The 20,851-nt window shown below is 37.5% G+C and overlaps 1 protein-coding gene, 1 long non-coding RNA gene and 1 pseudogene across 3 annotated transcripts in view; 2 read left to right on the forward strand and 1 right to left on the reverse strand.

Moving 5' to 3' along the window:
• ZNF292 (zinc finger protein 292) overlaps window positions 1-19,565 on the reverse strand; it is an 84,416-nt gene extending 64,851 nt beyond the window's left edge. Inside the window, exons 1-2 of one of the 2 annotated variants that reach the window (XM_076003125.1) lie at window positions 19,473-19,565; window positions 19,074-19,270 (exon numbers count right to left, since the gene is read on the reverse strand). In XM_076003125.1, coding sequence (XP_075859240.1) covers window positions 19,074-19,241 — 168 coding nt within the window. In that variant the 5' untranslated portion in view covers window positions 19,242-19,270; window positions 19,473-19,565. Of the gene's footprint in view, window positions 1-19,073; window positions 19,407-19,472 lie in introns of those variants that run through there. The other variant, XM_012750917.3, reaches the window with a different exon arrangement.
• On the forward strand, window positions 1,021-2,890 carry LOC142870911 (DNA-directed RNA polymerase I subunit RPA43 pseudogene; annotated as a pseudogene).
• On the forward strand, window positions 19,337-20,310 carry LOC142870953 (uncharacterized). Its single transcript, XR_012919302.1, has 2 exons — window positions 19,337-19,408; window positions 19,722-20,310. It is a non-coding gene; the product is annotated as an uncharacterized LOC142870953 (long non-coding RNA).
• The last annotated feature ends 541 nt before the right edge of the window (window positions 20,311-20,851 follow it).

The following is a 20,851-nucleotide window of genomic DNA, read 5'->3' on the forward strand; positions in this document are numbered from 1 at the left end:
TTCATTCCAGAGGTTCCTTCCCTATGCCCAGAGGGAAAAAATATCCTTATCTCTGAAAACACTGGAACATAGAGAAGAATCTGAATGAATAGCCCTTGCTAAGTTTCCTCCAGTTTACTACCATTAGATCCTGCCCCCTTTGTCTGATCATACTTCCCCACAATGTCTACTCTTTATCAAACCTAAGTATAAGAACAGACTGGTTTCCCTGTTTCTTTGGGTCTTCATTTCTGAAAGTTCCCATGTCATGTAAATCTTGTATTAAATAAATTTATATGCTTTTCTCATTAATCTGTATTCTGTTACAGGTGCCTCAGCCATGAACCTAGTGATGAGTAAGGAAAAGACATTACTTTTTTACCCCTACAAGTGAAAGACATAAAAACTATAAAATTTTGGATCTAGTCTTCTCAAATATATCAATAATAGCTACCATTTACTGTGTATATGAAAGGAAGGATAAGTGAAGACAACCAAGAAATAGTCACAAAGGTAGAACCAGGAGAATATGGTAAATAAATTGAAAGGAGATAAGTTTAGATGGGGTCACAACCATTTGAAGTGCCAACAGGGACTACGTAGGCAGTCATTTGAACCCAGAGCCACGTGTAAATTTAATATAGCCATACCTTCTGATTTTCCAAAGGAAGCCCCAAATTCATTTTAACATGAAAGTTTATATCTTTTAAAATGCTGACAATTAAATTTTCTAAAAACAATGTATAGGCACATAAAATAATCTCTGGGCTGCTACTTAAGTCTCCAGTTAATAAGTAACACAGATATGCCAAGCAAGTGACCTTTAAAAAGCACATTTTCTTTAGTGTGGTGAAAGGTAATAATCCAAACTGCAATGGAAGGTAAAGAAATGAAGGCAATAAATATGGTATCTTTCCAAGAGGCTCAGCAATAAAATAAGAAAACAAGAAGAATTAAAGAAAAATTTTTTAGGAAAAGAGAAGTTTCATGTGTGGAGAAAAGGAGTCAGAGGAAGGGGAAAAATCCAAATATAGATGACCAATGGAAAAATATGCACATGTCTATGTGCTGAAGGACAGGAATGATGGAGACAGGAAAGCAGATGGCACTCTGAGAAGGTGGGGATCAAGTGCACATAAGAAAAGATCCTTTGGGCTGGGTGCAGTGGCTCACGCCTATCATCCTAGCACTCTGGAGGCCAAGGTGGGAGGATTGTTTGAGCTCAGGAGTCTTCGAGACCAGCCTAAGCAAGAGCGAGACCCCATTTCTACCAAAAATAGAAAAATTAGCTGGGTGTGGTGGCATATGCCTGTAGGCCCAGCTACTCGGGAGGCTGAGGCTGCAGGATCACTTGAGCCCAGGAGTTTGAGGTTGCTGTGAGCTAGGCTGATACCACAGCACTCTAACAGCGGCAACAGAATGAGACTCTGTCTCAAAAAAGAAAAGAAAAGAAAAGATCCTTTGGAAAGGGAATAGCCACTTCTGCCTTGGGTTTCCAAGGAAGAAATTGAAAGACCCAGAAAAAATTTGAGATGGAGAGTTGGAAGAAATATAAGACAGCCTAGGTCTTCTCAAATTTTCAGAAAGAATTAAACATTAGCATTAAGTATGGTTGTGGAACTGCCTGTGTATAATTTTCACTATTATCTAATATTATTGTTCCTCTGATAAAATACAATTTCTCTACTCATACTATATACACATCAGTGCCATGCTTCCAGAGAAATATAATTTATTTTAAATCTTAGGTACCAAAAAATGAGTTTATTTAATGTGCCTTGGTATGGAAGGAGCACAATTAAAAGTCTTTAAAAATTGAATGAAACATATGAAAGCCTTCAGTGGTGGCTTTATTATGTCTTTAAGACAAAAATGTTCATTTTCTTTGGGAGGGTACAGAGAAGAAAGCAGTAGAATGAGGAAACACACAAACTTTTGTGTGTGTAAAAAGAAAATATTGTCAGAAGACAACTATGCTTGAACTCCCTTAACAACCTCTGCCAACTGTGTTGTTATACTCTAGATTAGTACTTGTCAAACTTCTCCAGTGGTAATTTTTCTGTTTTATACACTCAGGTATCAGGTAAGACTGGGGGCAGGGCAGGGGAGGGTAGTTCCCTTCCTCTGCCCCCAGAAAATTTGAAAACCACTATAATAGATAAGAAACTAAACAGTAATTTACTAACACTAAGATTAATGTTCTTGGACAAGCTGCATAGCTGCAGTTGCTTAGAGGTGGCCTCTGAGGGGCCCATGGCAGGGCCTGTGTCTTGTCTTTCCTAGAGCTGTTGACCTACGCTGCTGCTTGGGTGCTAGTAAATGGTCGCTACTCCTGCCTACTGGCTGGGCCGCACTGAAAGCACATCATGCTATCACCCTGTCACTTTAACAGGAAACACACTGGTATCAGAGAGAAGCTCAATATGGAACTCTTGAGCTATTCTGAGAGTCTTTCAGATAGCTCTACTGCATATAACATCAAATTTGTGGATGAACTGGGAGATATTTAAGATGACCAAGGACACAATTCATCTTAACACTGAAGCAGATTTTGTCATTTTCTGCCCTGAACGAGGGCAAAAGCTTATGGGTACGGTTAATAAAGTGTCTACTAGACACACTGACTACTTAGTACAAGGCTGTTTTAATACCTTCATCTCTAAATCTGAGCACATGTCAGCTGAGTGTTGGCAAACCACAGAGATAAACATGAGTGATGAACTAGATAGAATTTTAAGTATTTCGTTTAGACTCAGATGCTGCTGGAGTATTCTGCATTTGTGGAAAATGAAATATCACTTGTTTACAATCCACATACTCTGAAGTTTCTGAAAAAGTAACAAAAACTGGCACTGAAGAAGCTGCTGAAAAACTTCCAAATAAAAAGAAAAAAAGACCAAGAGATGTATGAAATAGATGATGGTATCACAGAGCTATAGCAACTTCTGCAGTTCTCACCCCAAATGAAGAGACAAACCTGTAGATTATTAATAATGTTGAATGGACTCTAGGAGGAAGAGCCAAAGAAGAAAAAGCACCAGGAAAACCAGGACAAGGACCCTATTCTCCAAGGCAATGACCACAGTGGTTACCAGTGACATAAAAGAAGGAAAAAAAACCCACAGTAAAAAGGCTAAATTTATCCAACTTTTGGAACACTCACCTAAAGAGAAAAGGGAAAAGAAATTTTCTTTAGTGTATTTTAAACACAATTTAGTTTTTATAATGTTGATTTATAGACAAGATGAAGAAATACTTGAATGACATAAAATGCTTATGTATCAGTAGTGTACAAAACAGGGAACACTTGACTAGGAGTTGGAGATCGTTTGTACTAAAACTGCAAAAGTGACAAGTTAATTTGAGGAATACTGATGTTATTAAAGTGCCATTTTATAGTATACAAAATAAAAAGCTAAGAGCTGTTCTCACTCTCAACTCTTGCATTTTTCCAGGTTTTACACTCTACATAAAATTTCTACAATCTCAAGACCAGCAAAAGGACTTTATAATATTATTCATATCATTAAAGAATGAGTTAAGTATAGGTTTTTTATTTTATTCTATTTTTAATAACAGGTTCAGTCATTATATGCCATTTTATTTTGCTTTGTGAAAAACTCAGGACATTTACCAGTTTTGGGTTTTCCTTTATCATGTTAATACAGTATTTCTGTTGTTTGACTTAGAATTGTTAAACATTCCAAATGTTTCTGAAGTCTGCAGAGTTCTAATGTACCACACCACTATAGACCAGTGGGAAGTAATATTCACTATTCTTTCCTTCCAGGTACATCTGTGTTTTCTTTTTCTTTAAGTCTGAGAGGTTGATGGAAAGAGCTATTCGTTTGTACTTGTTCATTTGTACCTCAGCCATTTTGATTTTATTGTGTGTTGGAAGAGGAGAGCCTGATGAAGAAAGGATAAATGTGATTCTGACTAGGGGAAAATTTCCTGATTACTTTTTAATGACTGGGCTAGGCTACTATAAATTGTTCTGACGACAAAACAGCTGTTCACTGCTTTCATTGAGAAAAGTGGAATGTGTGTTGACTAATTGGGAAACACTGAGTAATGAAATGACAAGCTAGTTGAGGCTGATAATCAATGCATGACCATATTAATTCATTTAACAGATATCTGACCATCTACTATGTGTAACACATTTTACTAGAGCCAAGGATATACAGCCAACAAGGTGGATATATTTCCTTCCCTCATAAAGTGTCATAAGAGGAACAGATTTGTGTGCCCGCACACACACACACAGTATAAGAGAATATAGAGAATCAGTAACTGTATTAAGTGCTATGAAGAAAAAGAAGACGGTCTACTTGCTGTTACTTTTGTTAGTTATCTGCAAGTAGATGAATTGGTGAATTGAATTCTCCATGTCAGCTATTTTGTTGCCATTTATTTAGTATCAGACATAGTGCTGGTCTCACAGTCTAATGTTTGAAAATAAACTCTGCCAGTGGTGTATCTTCATGTAACTCTAAATGATAGGATCTAGAGTTTAGAGAGAGGCAGTCATTCACAATGTTTGTCTACAAGTAATGCCAAACAATGGAAGGATGCAGGCCAATGTCTTTGGTTACAATTGACATTCATGTGAGTATTCAGCCCTTGAAATGTAGCTAGTCCAAATTGAGATGTACTGTCAGTATAAAATACATACCAGATTTTGAAGATGTACAAAAAAGAATGTAACCTATCTCAAATTTTATATTGGTGAAATTATAACATTTTTGGTATGGTGGGTTAAATAAAATATCATGATAAAAAGAAATTAATGTTTTTTTGTGAAGGAAAATTTCTAATCTACTCCACTTAGATATATTAATTGCTAACATTTACTCGGTACTCCCAGCATCATAATAAGCAAAGTGCTCAGCAAACATTATGCCTTAATCATAACAGCTTTAAGACAGATAAAAGGACAGAGACAAAAAACAAGCCTGAAGTTACAGATAAGTGTCAAGTTAGAATTCAAATCATACTTCAAAACCTATACTTGTAGTTACTATATAATCCTAGCCCCCCTCTCATCCTCAGCCTTTCAAATTCTAAGCTTAAAATTTTGGACAAAGGAAAGGTTTTAACTATAACACCAATAATCTCCTGGCACATCAACTAATCCCCCTACTGCTCCCCCCCACACAAAAAAACACCTTTTATAAATTACTGTAAAGTTTAATCCTGCTTTAAAATGTAGGCTTCAAACAAGTTGATAAATCAGTAATTTAATGTTATTTTTCAAAGTGATAATAATAGATGACTTGAAAATAGTATAATCATTGATGTTTTAAAATTATGCTAGGTCATTATCATACATAAAATATTCAAGGTGTTTCCAAAGCAGTCTAAGTGTAAATGAAAATGTTATTTTATATTACAACAATCATTTTAAATAACTATTCATTTGATCAATTCGTCTAAACAACAAGAGGGCTCCATTTCAAGGATAAAGAAACAATGAAAAGCTATAAGCAACATGCCAAGGATCACAACAAACAATGATGTGAAAATTAAAACCAATGTCCTCAGAATCCCAAGATTTCAATTCACAGTATTTAATAGGCTGTTAAGTAAAGACAAAACCTAAAGTGTAGGGGGTTTCTGTCAAATAAAACAAAAGATTAAAGATAATTTTTGAGGGAGAAAAATGCTACACCACAAATATTTTCATTCAATTATAGGTAAATCCTCAAAGGCCCTTTGGTGATAACAATAATTTCTCCTTAGGCAACATCAGGTCATCTTTTCAGAAATATTTTATAAATAGACCACAATCCTGAATATATGGACTCATTTCATTTCACTTACTAGGGCTAACTCTTAATTACTAAAGAACCAGTAATTTTATGACACGAGTATTCAGAAATGTTTCCTGTAAAATATCTTTATGTTGATGATGAATTCATGGTAAATTTATATGGATAGATTTAGTCATGGTATAAGTCACCAGATTCAAACTAAGCATCAATCTTTTGATAATAAACTTTGTTTTGTTTTTTTCAAATATAACTTTGTAGAATTGTTTAGGAAATTAAAAATTTGCATTTTTTGCAATATAAACTGACAAGCATATTAATGCTTTTGAGTTAAATGTACAATGATTTTTAAAAGTTTTTTATGTTGACTGAAATCTGTCGTTATTTGCAAAAATTAGGGAAAGACCAAGAATACATGCATTATGTTTATATTAAAACTACAAAATGGGCCAAGCACAGTGGCTCACTCCTATAATACTAGCAACTTTGGGAAGCAGAGGCGAGAGAATTGCTGTAAGTCAGAAGTTTGAGACCAAACTGAGCAACACAGCAAGATCCCAAATCAAAAAAAATTAGCCAGGTGTGGTAGCATGGACCTGTACTGCCAACTACTCAGGAGGCTCCCCTGAGCCCAGGAGTTTGAGGTTGCAGTGAGCTATGATGATGCCACTGTACTCCAGCCTGGGCAACAGAGCAAGACCCTGTCAGAAAGAAAAGTAGAAAGAAAGGAACAGAGAAAGGAAAAGAAGGAGATATGAAAGGATAAAGAAAGAGAAAGGTGAAGGAAAGAAAAATACAAAATATAAGCTATTTACTTTGAGTAAATAAAAATTCTAAATATCCGGTTGTGATGATAGTGGCTCGTCTTTAAAAAGGTAGCAAAATCATTCCTATTTAGTAGAAGTAATTGTTTCAATACCACAAATAACAGTTTCAATTAACTTGGGTAAATCAAAATTACTATAGGACTTAATTTAAATATTTGATATGATCACTTTCTGATATCCCAATAAAACTATCTGGGATGAAGAATCAGAATCAAGACAATTGTTAATTACAGTGAGCCCTGTAATAACCGTAGATTTTGCATCTGTGAATTCAATAAACCTCAGAAAATATTAAAAAGAACTAAAAACAACAATAGAATAAGACAAAATAATACAATATAACAACTACGTACATAGCTTTTACAATGTATCAGGTGGTATAAGTAATCTAGATATGACTGAAAGCATACAGGAGGGTGTGCTAAGTTATATGCAAAATTTTATATAAGAGGTATGAGCATACAAGGATTCTGGTACTCAAGGGAGGGTCTGGAATCAATCCCCCACTAATACCAAGGGATGACTGCACTACTTTTAATTTTAGATTAACCTTTCTAAATATAAAACCTCTATTTAGGAGTTTGGAAGCTAATACATAACATCACCTCCTATATCAAGCATCAATAAGGATGCCAAATGTTCCACATGAATATATTTTCCAGGTATTTGAACACTCATTTTTTAAAGCACTGCTTAGTTTTGACCATTTAACCACATGCCTCAGTCTTCCTAAACAAATGCTTAATAAAATCTAACACTTTTTAATGACTCAGGGTCATACTAAACAAGTATTATATAGTAATAACAAGGTTCTGGGAGGCAATTTGGATAATCTGAGCCATATAAATTAACTTAATGGTTCTTGAATCCTGTCATTTCACAAATCTTCAGAATAAACAACTCATTGTTAGGAAAGCATCTAACAGTGCCTGTTCTGAACATTAATTTCCTTTCTCTTCAACCTGCTTGGCTTTGCCTATTACTCCAAGTTTTATTCCATTTGTAGACTGTGGAAATTAGGTAACTAAATTTCTTAACTTGTATGTAAAATAACACTACTGATTTTAAGCAATGACTATCTGTGTGAGGGTGAGAGAGTCTTCAGCCAAAGATAATGCAGAAGCTTTAAGAGCCATTTTGTTCTGCCTTTATAGACAAAGAAAGGTCTACACTCTGGATAATCACATAGGCTTTAATTCTGAATGCCAGTTAAATGGCATTTTCTGAATCAGCCAAGAATTCCTACACAATCTTAGTTCAAATTATTAATACGTCCTCAACTGCATAAAAAGCAGCAAAATATATTTGACAAACATGGTTCTCTTCAATCTCATAATTATTACAGGAAGACTAAATGTACAAACAGCAAAGTTGTTCTTAAAGATTTAAGAGTCAGTTTTTACCTCAAATGAAAAAATTTGTACTAGGGGAAAAAATCAGAGATTTCAGGATTGCCTTCAGAAGTTTAACTTTCACAAATTATTCACTGAATTGGCAGTTGATTTTTTCCTATGCAAATAGTGCATTGTCTCCCACAAATTAAGCACTGAGTAATTGCTAATGGAATAAATAACAAATAATTTTTCCTGCTTCCAACTTCTCAGTTTAAGGGGAAAAATAGTATTTTTACTACTAAGTTTCATTTTTTATTACCTTTTTACTAATAGAATAAAATGGTATAATCTATTTCAGGAAAAGAGTTAAGTGTCCCTTTAACAACAGAACGCTGGAGAAATAGGCAGTAAAATATATTGAATTTGAACCCAGATTGTATCCATAACCTAACTCTGGGAACTTGGGCAAATAAAAATTCAAATTGTTAATATTTGAAGACTAATAAATCTCTGAGAAAAACCTCAAACAAATACTTACTGAGAACTTACTACAGTCAAACCATTATATGTGCAATGAAGGATCCCAAAATCTATATGGGAGACAAAGAGCAAAAGAGCCGTCAAACTATATATCAGACAATACAGAAATAAGGCAACAGATGCAAATCTATTTTTGACTCATGTATTTTTCCTAACCAAAAATTAACAAAGTTTGAAAAACAATTTTCAAATAAAAATTAAAATCAAAGTTAAATTAAATCAAAATGGAAAACTCATGATATACAAACAACATGACATAAGTCACTGACAGAAGTCAGAACTAACTATGGGGGCATGTGCAGACCAGACGTGTACATGGAAAATACATCATCATGTTGGACTTTAAGCTACAAGCAGAATTGATAAATGACTCAAAAACTACTGGTTAATAATGTCTCCCTTGTGCCAGGCACTCTGCTAGGTACTTTCATCATGACTGTCTCCTCAACTAGCTGTTATGGGTAAGTATTATCATCCCCTTAACCAAGCTAAATATTTCTCCTGGATTGTAGGGGAGGCTCATATTTGAATTCAATGGCATTTGGCTTTCTACTATATAACACTTCAAAGTTATCTAAGTAAAGTCATAAAGGCAGCAAAATGAACAGGTATTTTTGTGAGGAATGAATAGACCAATTTAGATGGAGCAGAAAGTTCCTGTAGAAGAACAATGAAAAAAGTAAACAATATAAGAAGGAGAGCACTGGGTTCATACTTAAATTTAGATTTTTTTCTTATGCACCAGTATCTCTCAAATTGGGTTCTGTGGACATAATGTTGGGTTTCTTGCATTCACTGCAAGAAATTTAAAACTGCATTTTAATTTTGATGCTTCTCCTAAATAAAATATAAGAATGTTCTCAGTCAACTAAACTATAAGGCCAACTTAAACATAGGGACTGAGCACTTCTGTGCTTACTACTGAATTGAAGCCTAGTGATTCCCTAAAACAATGTTTTTAAAACTGCTGGTTAGGACCTATTAGTGGATTATTAATATAAAATCAAGAGCAACATTTAAAAATAAGTGAAAACAATGCATCACACATAGTAAGAGTAAATACTATTTTGTGATAATTTTGTTTCAGTGTGACAATTAAGCAGCAAAATAAAAAGTTACATCTCACTTAATACAGGCTGAGTATTCTTTAACCCAAATGCTTTGGACAAGAAGTATTTCAGATTTGGGATATTCAATCTGTACAAACTGAGGCTAAAAATTGTAACTCTGAGATCTACAGATTTACTCTCTTGGGTTTCTGCAAACTAAAATTTGAGAAATTTACAAACATCTTGGTTACAAAAAAACAGAAAAAAAAAAAATAAAATAAAATTTGAGAAATACTATTACAAGTACTGGACTGCCATTGAGGTAGAAAGACAAAAGCAGGACTGTAGGGAATTTCACAAACTGAACAGGAAAGTTAAAAGCAAGTTCATCAGAACAAGAACTAGGATGTCATTATTAGACTACACAAAATAGAAACAATACAATACACCAAATTTAGACCATATTTAATAGTAAAGAACCAAGGTCAAGAAAGAGGTTATTCCACAAATTTTCCAAATGCCTTTCTTCTACTTAGAGATTGAGATTAGAAAGCAGGAATAGGAATGCCTTTTGCCAACCTAAAAGGGGCAGTCAGATGTGGTTTGATTACAGAAAGATGGATGACAAAAACGAAAGCAGAGGCCATGCAATAGAAAAGAAAAATTTTAATTGTAGGGAATAAAAGGATAGACATGGTCCCTAAAGAATCACATCTCCCTGCACCCACACCACTGTGTGGTCTGCTTTTCCACAAAGAGGCTAGATTTGACCACTTAATTTGCAGTAGCCAATGGGACATTAGCAAAGGAAATGCTTACAAAATAAAGCATTTATGCAACAGAACTTACTTTCTCTTGCTGCCATATAAAGAAATCCAGGCTACCTTACTAGAGAATAAGACAAAGAGTACAAAGATGAGACCCAATGAGACCCAAAGGAGACCCCTATACCAACTTGCCTGACAAACACCAGACATATGAGTGAGACCATCTGGGACCATTCTATCCCAGACAACCTACCAGCTGACTGCAAAACTACCCATCAGACCCACAGACTTGTGAACAATAATGATGGTCTTTTAAAGTTACTAAGTTTTTGGATAGTTTGTTACATGGCAATAACTGATACAGGATACTTAAGAAAAAAAACAACTCAAGGCCTGTAACATGCTGAACTTAATTTTTATTTTAATCCTTCAAACTTAGAAGGCTAAGAATTTAGGCAATGTAACTGAAAATCATCTACACTTACAAGATTAACAAAAACTCCTTAGTTTGGCATCATAAACTCTCAGTCTGGTTCTTTTTTTTTTCTTAATAATTTTTTAGTTCAGCATATTATAGGGATACAAATGTTTGGTTTACGTATATTGTCTTTGCCCCACCCCAGTCAGAGTTTCAAGCATGTCCATCACCCAGACAGTATGCACCACACCCATTAGGTGTGTATATACCCATCTCTTCCTCCCCTCTCCCATCTGTCCAACACCCGATGAATGTTATTATTATATGTGCACTTAAGTGTTGATCAGTTAATACTAATTTGATGGTGAGTACATGTGGTGCTTGTTTTTCCATTCTCGGTCCAGTTCTAATCTATCTTTTCTACCCCATTTTTCATCCCACCCTGACATTTTTCTCCAAGTACCAGTGTGCACACTTGTTTCATTCCTCTGAGCTTTTATTCTCATCCTTCCAACTTCTCTTTGGTTATCTAAACACCTTCAAGGCCAGGTGCAGTGACTCACGCCTATAATCCTAGCACTCTGGGAGGCTAAGGCGGGATGATCACTCAAGGTCCAGAGTTCGAAACCAGCTTGAGCAAGAGCAAGACCCCGTCTCTACTAAAAATAGAAAGAAATTAACTGGCCAACTAAAAATATATAGAAAAAAGTAGCCAGGCATGGTGGTGCATGCCTGTAGTCCCAGGTGCTTGGAAGGCTGAGGCAGGAGGATCATCTGAGCCCAGGAGTTTGAGGTTGCTGTGAGTTAGGCTGATCCACGGCACTCACTCTTGCCTAGGCAACAAAGTGAGACTCTGTCTCAATAAATAAATAAATAACCCTTCAAGACCCAACGTAAACAGTGTTTTCCTTCCTACTTAATTTTTACTAAAGTAATTTCAAAATGCTCTACTTCTCTTAATCCATACTCCACTTATATTTATCATTAGATACTTTACTGTTTAATATTGTCATTTAACTATTAATATATGCCCTAGATTTTGTAAGCTCTTTGAGGGTAGAGGTCTACTCCATAATTCTCCTTAGCTCCTTTAGTGTTCCCATACAAGAGGAATTTAAATATCTGATTAAAATAAATTAAGAAAAGATATTGGCCGGGCGCGGTGGCTCACGCCTGTAATCCTAGCTCTCTGGGAGGCCGAGGCGGGCGGATTGCTCGAGGTCAGGAGTTTGAAACCAGCCTGAGCAAGAGCGAGACCCCGTCTCTACTATAAATAGAAAGAAATTAATTGGCCAACTAATATATATAGAAAAAATTAGCCGGGCATGGTGGCGCCTGCATGTAGTCCCAGCTACTCGGGAGGCTGAGGCAGGAGGATCCCTTGAGCCCAGGAGTTTGAGGTTGCTGTGAGCTAGGCTGACGCCACGGCACTCACTCTAGCCTGGGCAACAAAGCGAGACTCTGTCTCAAAAAAAAAAAAAAGAAAAGAAAAGAAAAGATATTATGTAATTGAATTTTATCAAGTCTTCTTGGCCAAATATACTATTTAGAGACCATTAATTTTTTTAATGTAAATTTAAAGGGTAAAAGTATCATTTTTCTTCTCAGGTGCATGGTGCAACTCTCAATGCCAAAAGAGAAACAATGAATCAAGAGGCTCTCCTGAAAAACAATATGTAGTTAACAGTTACAAGGTATATGTAGTTAATGAAATTTCCATTTTATAAATATAAGGGGATACCTGGCCAGCCATGGTGGCTCATGCCTATAATCCTAGCACTTGGGGAGGCTGAGGCAAGAGGATCATTTGAGATCAGAATTTCCAGACCAGCCTGGGCAACATAGCGAGACCCTGTCTCTACAAAAATAATAAAAAAAAAAAATTAGCCAGACACAGTGGTGCATGCCTGTAGATCTAGCTACTTGAGAGGCTGAGGTAGAAGGATTGCTTGAGCCCAGCTGCAGGTTACAGTGAGCTGTGATCATGCCACTGTACTCCAGCCTGGGTGACAGGGCAAGATTCTGGCTCAAAAAAAAAAAAAAAAGTCTACTCACATTGACTGGTTAATTTTTATAAACTGCATTTATCTGTGGCAGTTGGGAAAAATAATCTCTCATCTTTGATAGAATCTCAATGAAAATAAGCACAGCAGAAGTTTCACAGTTTCAAAAATCCTGTTTTGCAGGTTATAAAATATTATAAAGGTCAACTGCAGAATATATCTCATTCTTCATTTTAATTTAGGAGCAAAAAGTAACAAAGTTGAGGCAAGCAAAGCTTTGTACAGTTTTCTCCTTTGCTAAAATTGGTATAAGCATATTCTGGAAAGTAGAATTTAATATCTTCAGCATGCAATCATACTAATTATGAACATTTAAAAATTATTTCCCATGAGCATTATCTAAACTTTTAAAAGTTTAAATGACTTATTGCTCCCTCAATACCTAAAGTAATTATCACTAATTAACAAGCAAGTCATCTTTTCTTCTGATTTGAAGTGTCCTACAAATTAACTTTAGACAGCCTCTAATAGTGAAAAGAAAGTCTAAATTTTTTAAGGAAAATGCTTAAACAGTATCTAAGATTTTGTTGCTACAATTAAAGCTAAATAAAATATGCAGATAAACAAAAGAATCAACTTGTATCAAAAAAAATACAAAGAAATGTTTTAGATACATAATTCAAATAGTAGTTGTCCTAACAGTTTTTTGATTTTTATTTTCTATACCAATAAGGCACTAACAATGGGTAATAAAAGTCTAACCCTGACCCCCCCCAGCCTGAAGTGCTTATTACCTACCTTAAACTCTTTATTTAAATTACTATACATAAAATTAACTTATTCTATCAATAATTAAATGATTAATTAGACACAGCTATAGATCAGAATTATTATACTTCTGTAAAGCAGAAAACCATAAATTCAAATAAGCAGCTATAGAATGATACTGAAGATATGTTTTTGTGTGTGGGGGGAAAGCAAGATATAATAGTTATCTTTAATTTTTTTTTAAAGAACTAGTTCTGGAAACTATTAGGGGATTGTCTTTGTGGAAGAAGACTAGAGTTATGGGTGGGGAGGAGATCAAGTTTGGGGTTTTTTTGTTTGTTTTTTTTTTGTTTTTGAGACATTGTCTCACTATGTTGCCCAGGCTAGAGTGCTGTGGTGTCAGCCTAGCTCACAGCAACCTCAAACTCCTTGGCTCAAGCAATCCCTCTGCCTCAGCCTCCCCCCTCCCAGTAGCTGGGACTACAGGCATGTGCCACCATGCCCGGCTAATTTTTTCTACATATTTTAGCTGGCCAATTAATTTCTTTCTATTTATAGTAGAGACAGGGGTCTCACTCTTGCTCAGGCTGGTTTCGAACTCCTGAGCTCAAATGATCCTCCTGCCTCCACCTTCCAGAGAGCTAGGAATACAGGCGTGAGTCACCGCGCCCAGCTGAGATCAAGTTTTTGTTGTATGCCCTTTCCCAGTGTCTGAATTTTTAAAAACTATTTTCAATATACTATTATACATTTTCAACTAAAAAAGAAATAAAAATAAAGCAAAACTAATTTGTCAATGATACATTGCCTTTTGACATCTTTTCCACTGTCATCTTTAAGTGATATTTAAATCTTAGTTTAATAATGTATATTCTACTAAAGTCTCGTGTACCTGTGTACCTTATATCTCCTGTAATGTCTAAACCTAGGTCCTTGCATATAACTGCTTTCTTTCTTTCTTTCTTTTTTGAGACAGAGTCTCACTTTGTTGCCCAGGCTAGAGTGAGTGCTGTGGCGTCAGCCTAGCTCACAGTAACCTCAAACTCCTGGGCTCAAGCAATCCTTCTGCCTCAGCCTCCAGAGTAGCTGGGACTACAGGCATGCACCACCATGGCCAGCTAATTTTTTCTATATATATTAGTTGGCCAATTAATTTCTTTCTATTTATAGTAGAGACAGGGTCTCGCTCTTGCTCAGGCTGGTTTCAAACTCCTGACCTCGAGCAATCTGCCCACCTCGGCCTCCCAGAGTGCTAGGATTACAGGCGTGAGCCACCGCCTCCGGCCTATAACTGCTTTCTTAAAAGTAGAGAATTTCAGTTACATCAAAAGGTCACATCTTTGCTTTAATCAGGATAATTATGTATGCTGAATTTGCTACCCTCTTTAACCTAGTAAAAAGCAAATTGTTCTAATAATTGTTTAAGTAATTGCTTGTAATTTCTGCTAGGAAGTAAAAAGTTTCTTGACCTCTCATGGTCAGTATGAATTATATTTAAATATAGTTGAAGATCATGTACCTGGACCTGTTCCAGATTAACTATATTTCTGGAGTTTAGCAATCTCAATATGAAAAGAGTATGACTGAAAAAAAAATCTTTCTGCTCACTATTTCTCAAAAGGGCACTATGGGTGTCTAGGAAAAGGGATAAATTTCCATTTGGTGGGACTGTCCTGATGACTTCAGAAAATTTAGCATCCAAGGTCATGGACACTAAATGCCCAGCAACAACCAAAAACCTTATTCCACATATTTCCAAATGCCCCTGAAGAGAGAACTGGAGGTGGAAAAAGTACTATGCCCAGCAAAGTAAGAAGTACTGCTTACATATATGTGTGTGTGTGTGTGTGTTATGAATGAGCAGTATGCACACACACTCTCTCCCACAAGTCCTATTCAACCCTCTAAAAATAGTTGTCAGCCACCAGATGATAAATGACCAATATCAGTTGCAATCAGTCCTTCAGCCCAGTATATAATGTTGTCAGCAAACATCACACCCCAACAAATCATTCTTCAACTGTGACAACGGCTTAATTTTTCCAATGAATGACTACTTTAAAATCCTTTTAAAACAAGTCCTCTGTTAAAATGCTTCGTTGAAACTCCCAAATAAATAACCTTCTATTGTACTGTACTTAGTTATGAAAGATATAAATCAGTTTGCTACAAAGATTTGTCTACTTTCCTCCAGAGACTGTAAACTCCTTGAAGCATAATCATGGTTGCCTAGCCCACATACAGTAGGTATTCACTAGAAGTGCTGAATGAGTGACTACTAACCCAGCTTAATACAGTAACTAGTCCAAGAGTTTCCAACTATAACCAATTTTTATATACAGTAAATTTCGTAACGATCCTGAAGCAAATAAATACAAGAACTTACTTGTGGTTATCCTATATTCTTATACTAAGCCAATTTTAAGAAAATTAATGAGTTGAATATATTACCCATATTAAAGCTAACTTTTAAAAAAATAAGGAAATTTAAGAGTTGGTCATGGTGTTGCACACCTGTAGTTCCAGCTACTCAGGAATTGAAGCAGAAGATCACTTGAGCCCATGAATTTGAGGCTGTAGTGCACTATGATCCCAGCTACGAATAGCCACTGTACTTCAAACTGGGCAACATAGCAAGACCCCACCTCAAAAAATAAATGATATAATGAAATTTAAGATTTATGACATGCACTCTAATACGCCCATCCTCTACCTACCCATCCCACCTCCCATTTAAGCCTTAAGCAAATTCTCATTTATATGTGTAAAAGTGAGGCTTATTTCCAGGAAGTAACCCAATATAAAGAGCAAAACAATACCATTAACAATAAGACAAACATTTAATGACTTTCACTTCTATCTCTCAGAACTCAAGAAATCTGTTAATATCCTACCTCATCCAAAAAACAAAACACAACAAAAGGTAAGTCTATAAACTTGGGATCATAAGCAATTTATATTTTAGTAAGCTTCGCTACATTCTCCATAAACTCATCTTTTGCTGAGGTAAAAATTTAACTAATTCACTTTTTTAAACAAATGCAACAATGAGGATTACACAAACACTGAACATGAACACTGACAGAATATTAACTCTGGAGCCCTCTAACTCTGACATTTATTCATCTTTGCCTTCCTGCAGCATGTGACTATCCCAGTTTTACAAGAAAAGTTTAAATAGAAAAAATTATATGATAATCTCAAGGTTAGAAACCAAGACAATTTCTAGCTCCTAGTATTTCTAGCAATGTATTTAGATTGCTCCAATAAATTTTATAATTGTTAACCTCTCAATTTCACATCAAAGTGCTAGGTAACACTGGCTAAGATATAATTTTAAAGATACAATTTTAAATTTTATAATTTTCAAGTTACCTCTCATTTGACAATTATCACTAACATACATAGGTTACTTTAAAAAAGAAATCCAGAAAATGTTTTAAAAGGAATCAAACATCAGACACACTCTCTATCTATTCAAATAATGGAGATAATTTTTAAGTGTACTTCGATTACTGTGGGATTATAATGTATGAAATATTTTTTAATTTTTGAATTCTACAAACTCAGTATTTGTTTCATTACTGTTTGACGGTTTTGTCAGTAGCATCAGTCAATAAAAACAACTTATGTGTGGTAAGACTAATCACTTAATAAAACTAATACAGGAAATTACTTTCATTCTGATTTTTAAATGCTATTTCACCCATTTAAAAAATACCTTTAAGTGATAGCTTTATGATGTCACACATCCTCAAAAAGCCCAGCTTGCATGAGATTCCACTTTCCCACAATTATTAATCCTGCTTATAAATATTGCTGGCAAAGAGTATTTACAGTAATTGGCCTTAAAACCATCAGTGGACACTAGTACGGGGAAAATGTCTTGCAGCAAAGCTAAACTTTAATACTTTTAGCTGATTAAAAAGCTGATTCGACTTTTAAATGAAAGACTTCCTATTATGGGTTTCTTACTGAAATAATTTTTATATTTAAAATAAATATTTATATCTAAAACCAATTAAGAATGAGTGGATACAGGATAAAGAAACAGAAATCTCAACAATTCTTAATACTAGGATTCAAAGGAATGTCTGAATCTCTAATTTTGCCACAGGTATTCAACAGACCTATTTACCTTTAAGTGGGGAGTTTTCACATTGCATATTCTCCTAGACAAGTCACCACTTGATCTCAGTCTTTGTTTTTAAGATAATGAACAGCCATCAAAAAATTTGTGAAAATAAAGTGTATAAAGCAATGGAGACTCTTTTGTACGTGATCAAGTATCCCTGATCTTACAAAGGAAAGACTTCAGAATTAGGAAGCTTAAAAAGGAAGTGAAAATGTAATCTACTCTGAAATGCTAACATGGTCCAACCATTGTTCAACCTTAAGGTCAACATCTCTTCAGAACAAATTCTCTATATTGATACATTCCCATTAACTCTAAATGTGATCTGTATAAATTGTATCTTTTTTCCTCGTTAAGAAGGCAATCTAACCAAGATCTTCAACAGAGCCAGTAACACCACCTTAAAATTTCAAAGGTAACTATAAGGCTTGTAATTAAGTCCAAATGTAGACCCAAACTCTCCGATTTCAATCATTAGCAGCAAACAGTGTTATTAACATTCCAAATTCTGGTTAGAACGCAGTTACTAGCAAACAGTGTCCTTGGGCAAGAAAAGGAAGGAAAGGTCTGAAACTGACCAGAGCACAGGTCCACAGGAACCTCTCCCACTTCATCAAGAGGCCAAATAGGGAATACTCCAAGAAATGGAGGGGAGTGGGGAGAACAGCGGGGGAGAGAGGGCAGAAGAAATTGTACTCCTTGAAGGGTGAAAGCAAATGAGAAACAGACTCTGCAAAAGCCTCCCCAAAGGGACATTCAACCCAGGAACAGACAGATGTACAGGGACAGCTCCACTAAAGAGAGCCACCTTCACCACGGTAGCGATGCACCAAGCAAGCAAAAGCAGGAGGGGACGACACCCGCCATCAGCCCCCTCCCAAACGTCTCGCCCAGCTAGAAGGGGTCGGCGGGGACTGCTCCTCCGAACATCAACAAAGGCCCCTTCAGTCCTAAGGCGAAACTCGAACAACAAAGGCCCGGAGACAGCGAGGACAGGGCCGGGCCTGGGGGCGGGACGGATGAAAGCAGGGAAACGCGAAGGAATCAAACCGGTGGGGGCGGAGGCCCTTCGGAGTGGGAAGCAGAGGCGCAGAGGCGGGAGGCGCGGTAATCCCCAGTGCACAATAAGAGAAGGAAGAAGAGGACCGGCCTCCATTCTCCTCCGACCCTCTCCGATCCTCGCCGTCTACATCCCCTCGGCCGCCCGGACCGCGCAGTGCCGACCTCGGGGAAGGAACCGGGAGGGGAAATTTTCCGCCCTGACCACAACTCCCTTCCCCCAGCCGGGAGCCGCAGACAACAACAACCGCCACCACGGCAGCCACACAAAGGCGCCTTCCTCACGCTTCTCGCTCCCGGCCGGGCGGCCGCGCCGGCGATGCCCAGGCAGCGGCGACTCCCGCCCGGCAGCCAGGCGCTCGTTCACCCTCATCCCCCTCTCGCTGGGGAAAGGGGGAGGGGACCCCCCGGCGCCCTCACCTGGCACAGCTGCTGACAGTACTCGGTGGCCGCTTCCACGGCCTGCACCCGGCTCTCCCGCAGCTGTCGCTCCAGCTCCTGGAGCCGCTCGCCCAGGCGCTGCAGCTCCGCGACGCAGCCGCCTTCGCCGCGACTCAACCTCTCCTGCTCGGCCTCTTCGTCCGCCATCTTCACACCCCGCTCCGTCGCGTACGCACCTGGGTCACGTGATAACACAATGCCACGTTCGGAGGGGTCACGTGCCGGGCGCGCTCGCACGCCGCGGAGCACGTACAAAAGGCCCGATGGGGAGGATGGCGGGGGCGGGGACAGTGGCGCGAGCGAGCCCGAGGGAGGTGAAGGCAAGGGGAAAGGAGAAGGGCGGGGTTGGGGCGGCGCGGAAAACCGCGGTTAACTTACCCCGAGCGGGAAGTGGGCAGCAGCGGCTGCGAGGGGCGGGCTGGTGGAGGCCTGCTCTCGGTCACGTGGGCGCCGCGACGGGAAAAAGCCTGGGGAGGGGCTGCCCTCTGCGGCGTCCCTCCTGGCCTGGCTTTCCCTAGCCCCCGAAGTCTTCTGCGGGAACGTGCCCCTGTTCCCCAAGAGGAAGGCACAGGGAGAGCTCTGGGTGGCAGGGGGTAATGGCTGCATTTGCGGTTGGTCTGTACGCAGGCCAGAGGCAGAGGAAGAGGGAGGAGGTAAAACCCATCCATGGACCACAAGCGTGAGAGCCAAAGCTGCACTATGAACTGTCAAAATTGTCTCTGACTTCTCACCAGGCAGGGGAAGAGGAATCAAATGCGTGAGGTACCAGATCTATCCCGCTTGACTCTTCTCTTCTTCAGGCCCAAGAGCGCCTGTCCCCGGGAAACATTCTCTAGGGGGTGGAGGCAACAAAGGAAAATAACAATTGGGTCAGAGCAGAATCAGGTTCAATCATCTGTGTGGAGAACGGAGCGAATTCATGAGAAACATAGTTTAAAAGAAGTCAAACAGACTATGAACAGACCAGATGGTTTATAAACCACAGAAACATTTCTAGAATAAGTGATGTTTACTGTGATTTAGACTCTACTACACACTACAGGAATCAATCACCGGCACTGAAAACAGACTATGTATGAAAGCTCTTGAAAAGAAAGTAGGTCAAGAAAAAAAAAAAAAAAAACAGCAATAAGGACTTCATTAAAAATCATAGCAGAGGAGAGGAAATTGAAGCTAAAATAAAACAAGGTTGTCACAAAATTATTATAAATATCAACTGCATTGTTTTTCGTGGTGTTACAAATAGAGATGGCACTCTGAACCACATTTTATTTATAAGCTAGAAGGTATGAATACTTGGCACTTGAACAAAAGAGTAGAAGAGGTACCACAAAAATCTAAGTGCTTAACCCTAAAGTTCTTAATAAAACTAACATTTTGTTACTGTTAGAGCATTAGAAAGGAAACTTCTCTCTCACAACTGAGTGAATGCTTAACAGAAATCCAGAAACAATGATATCGAGGAGGCACCCAGCCTTTTCATTTATTCTAAGTATATTTTTCTAGTGCAAGCATTTAAAATAAAAAGTTATCACTGTGTGCAGTGCCCCTTTTCAAGAGATTTCTAGTATTAATGGAAAGTGTTCTAAATAGTATACATTGTCAGAATGAATGTTATAATGTATCCGTGGTAGTGATGTTTTTAAAGTGGTATTATATAAGGTGACCAGACATAGCTAAACCCCTTATGAAAAACAGTATCAGTTAGTGTTACATATTAACAAGGCAGAATCTTCAAATGTTTACTCATGGAAAAG

The sequence above is a fragment of the Microcebus murinus genome, chromosome 5, assembly GCF_040939455.1.
Source record: "Microcebus murinus isolate Inina chromosome 5, M.murinus_Inina_mat1.0, whole genome shotgun sequence".
NCBI classification, from domain to species: Eukaryota; Metazoa; Chordata; class Mammalia; order Primates; family Cheirogaleidae; genus Microcebus; species Microcebus murinus.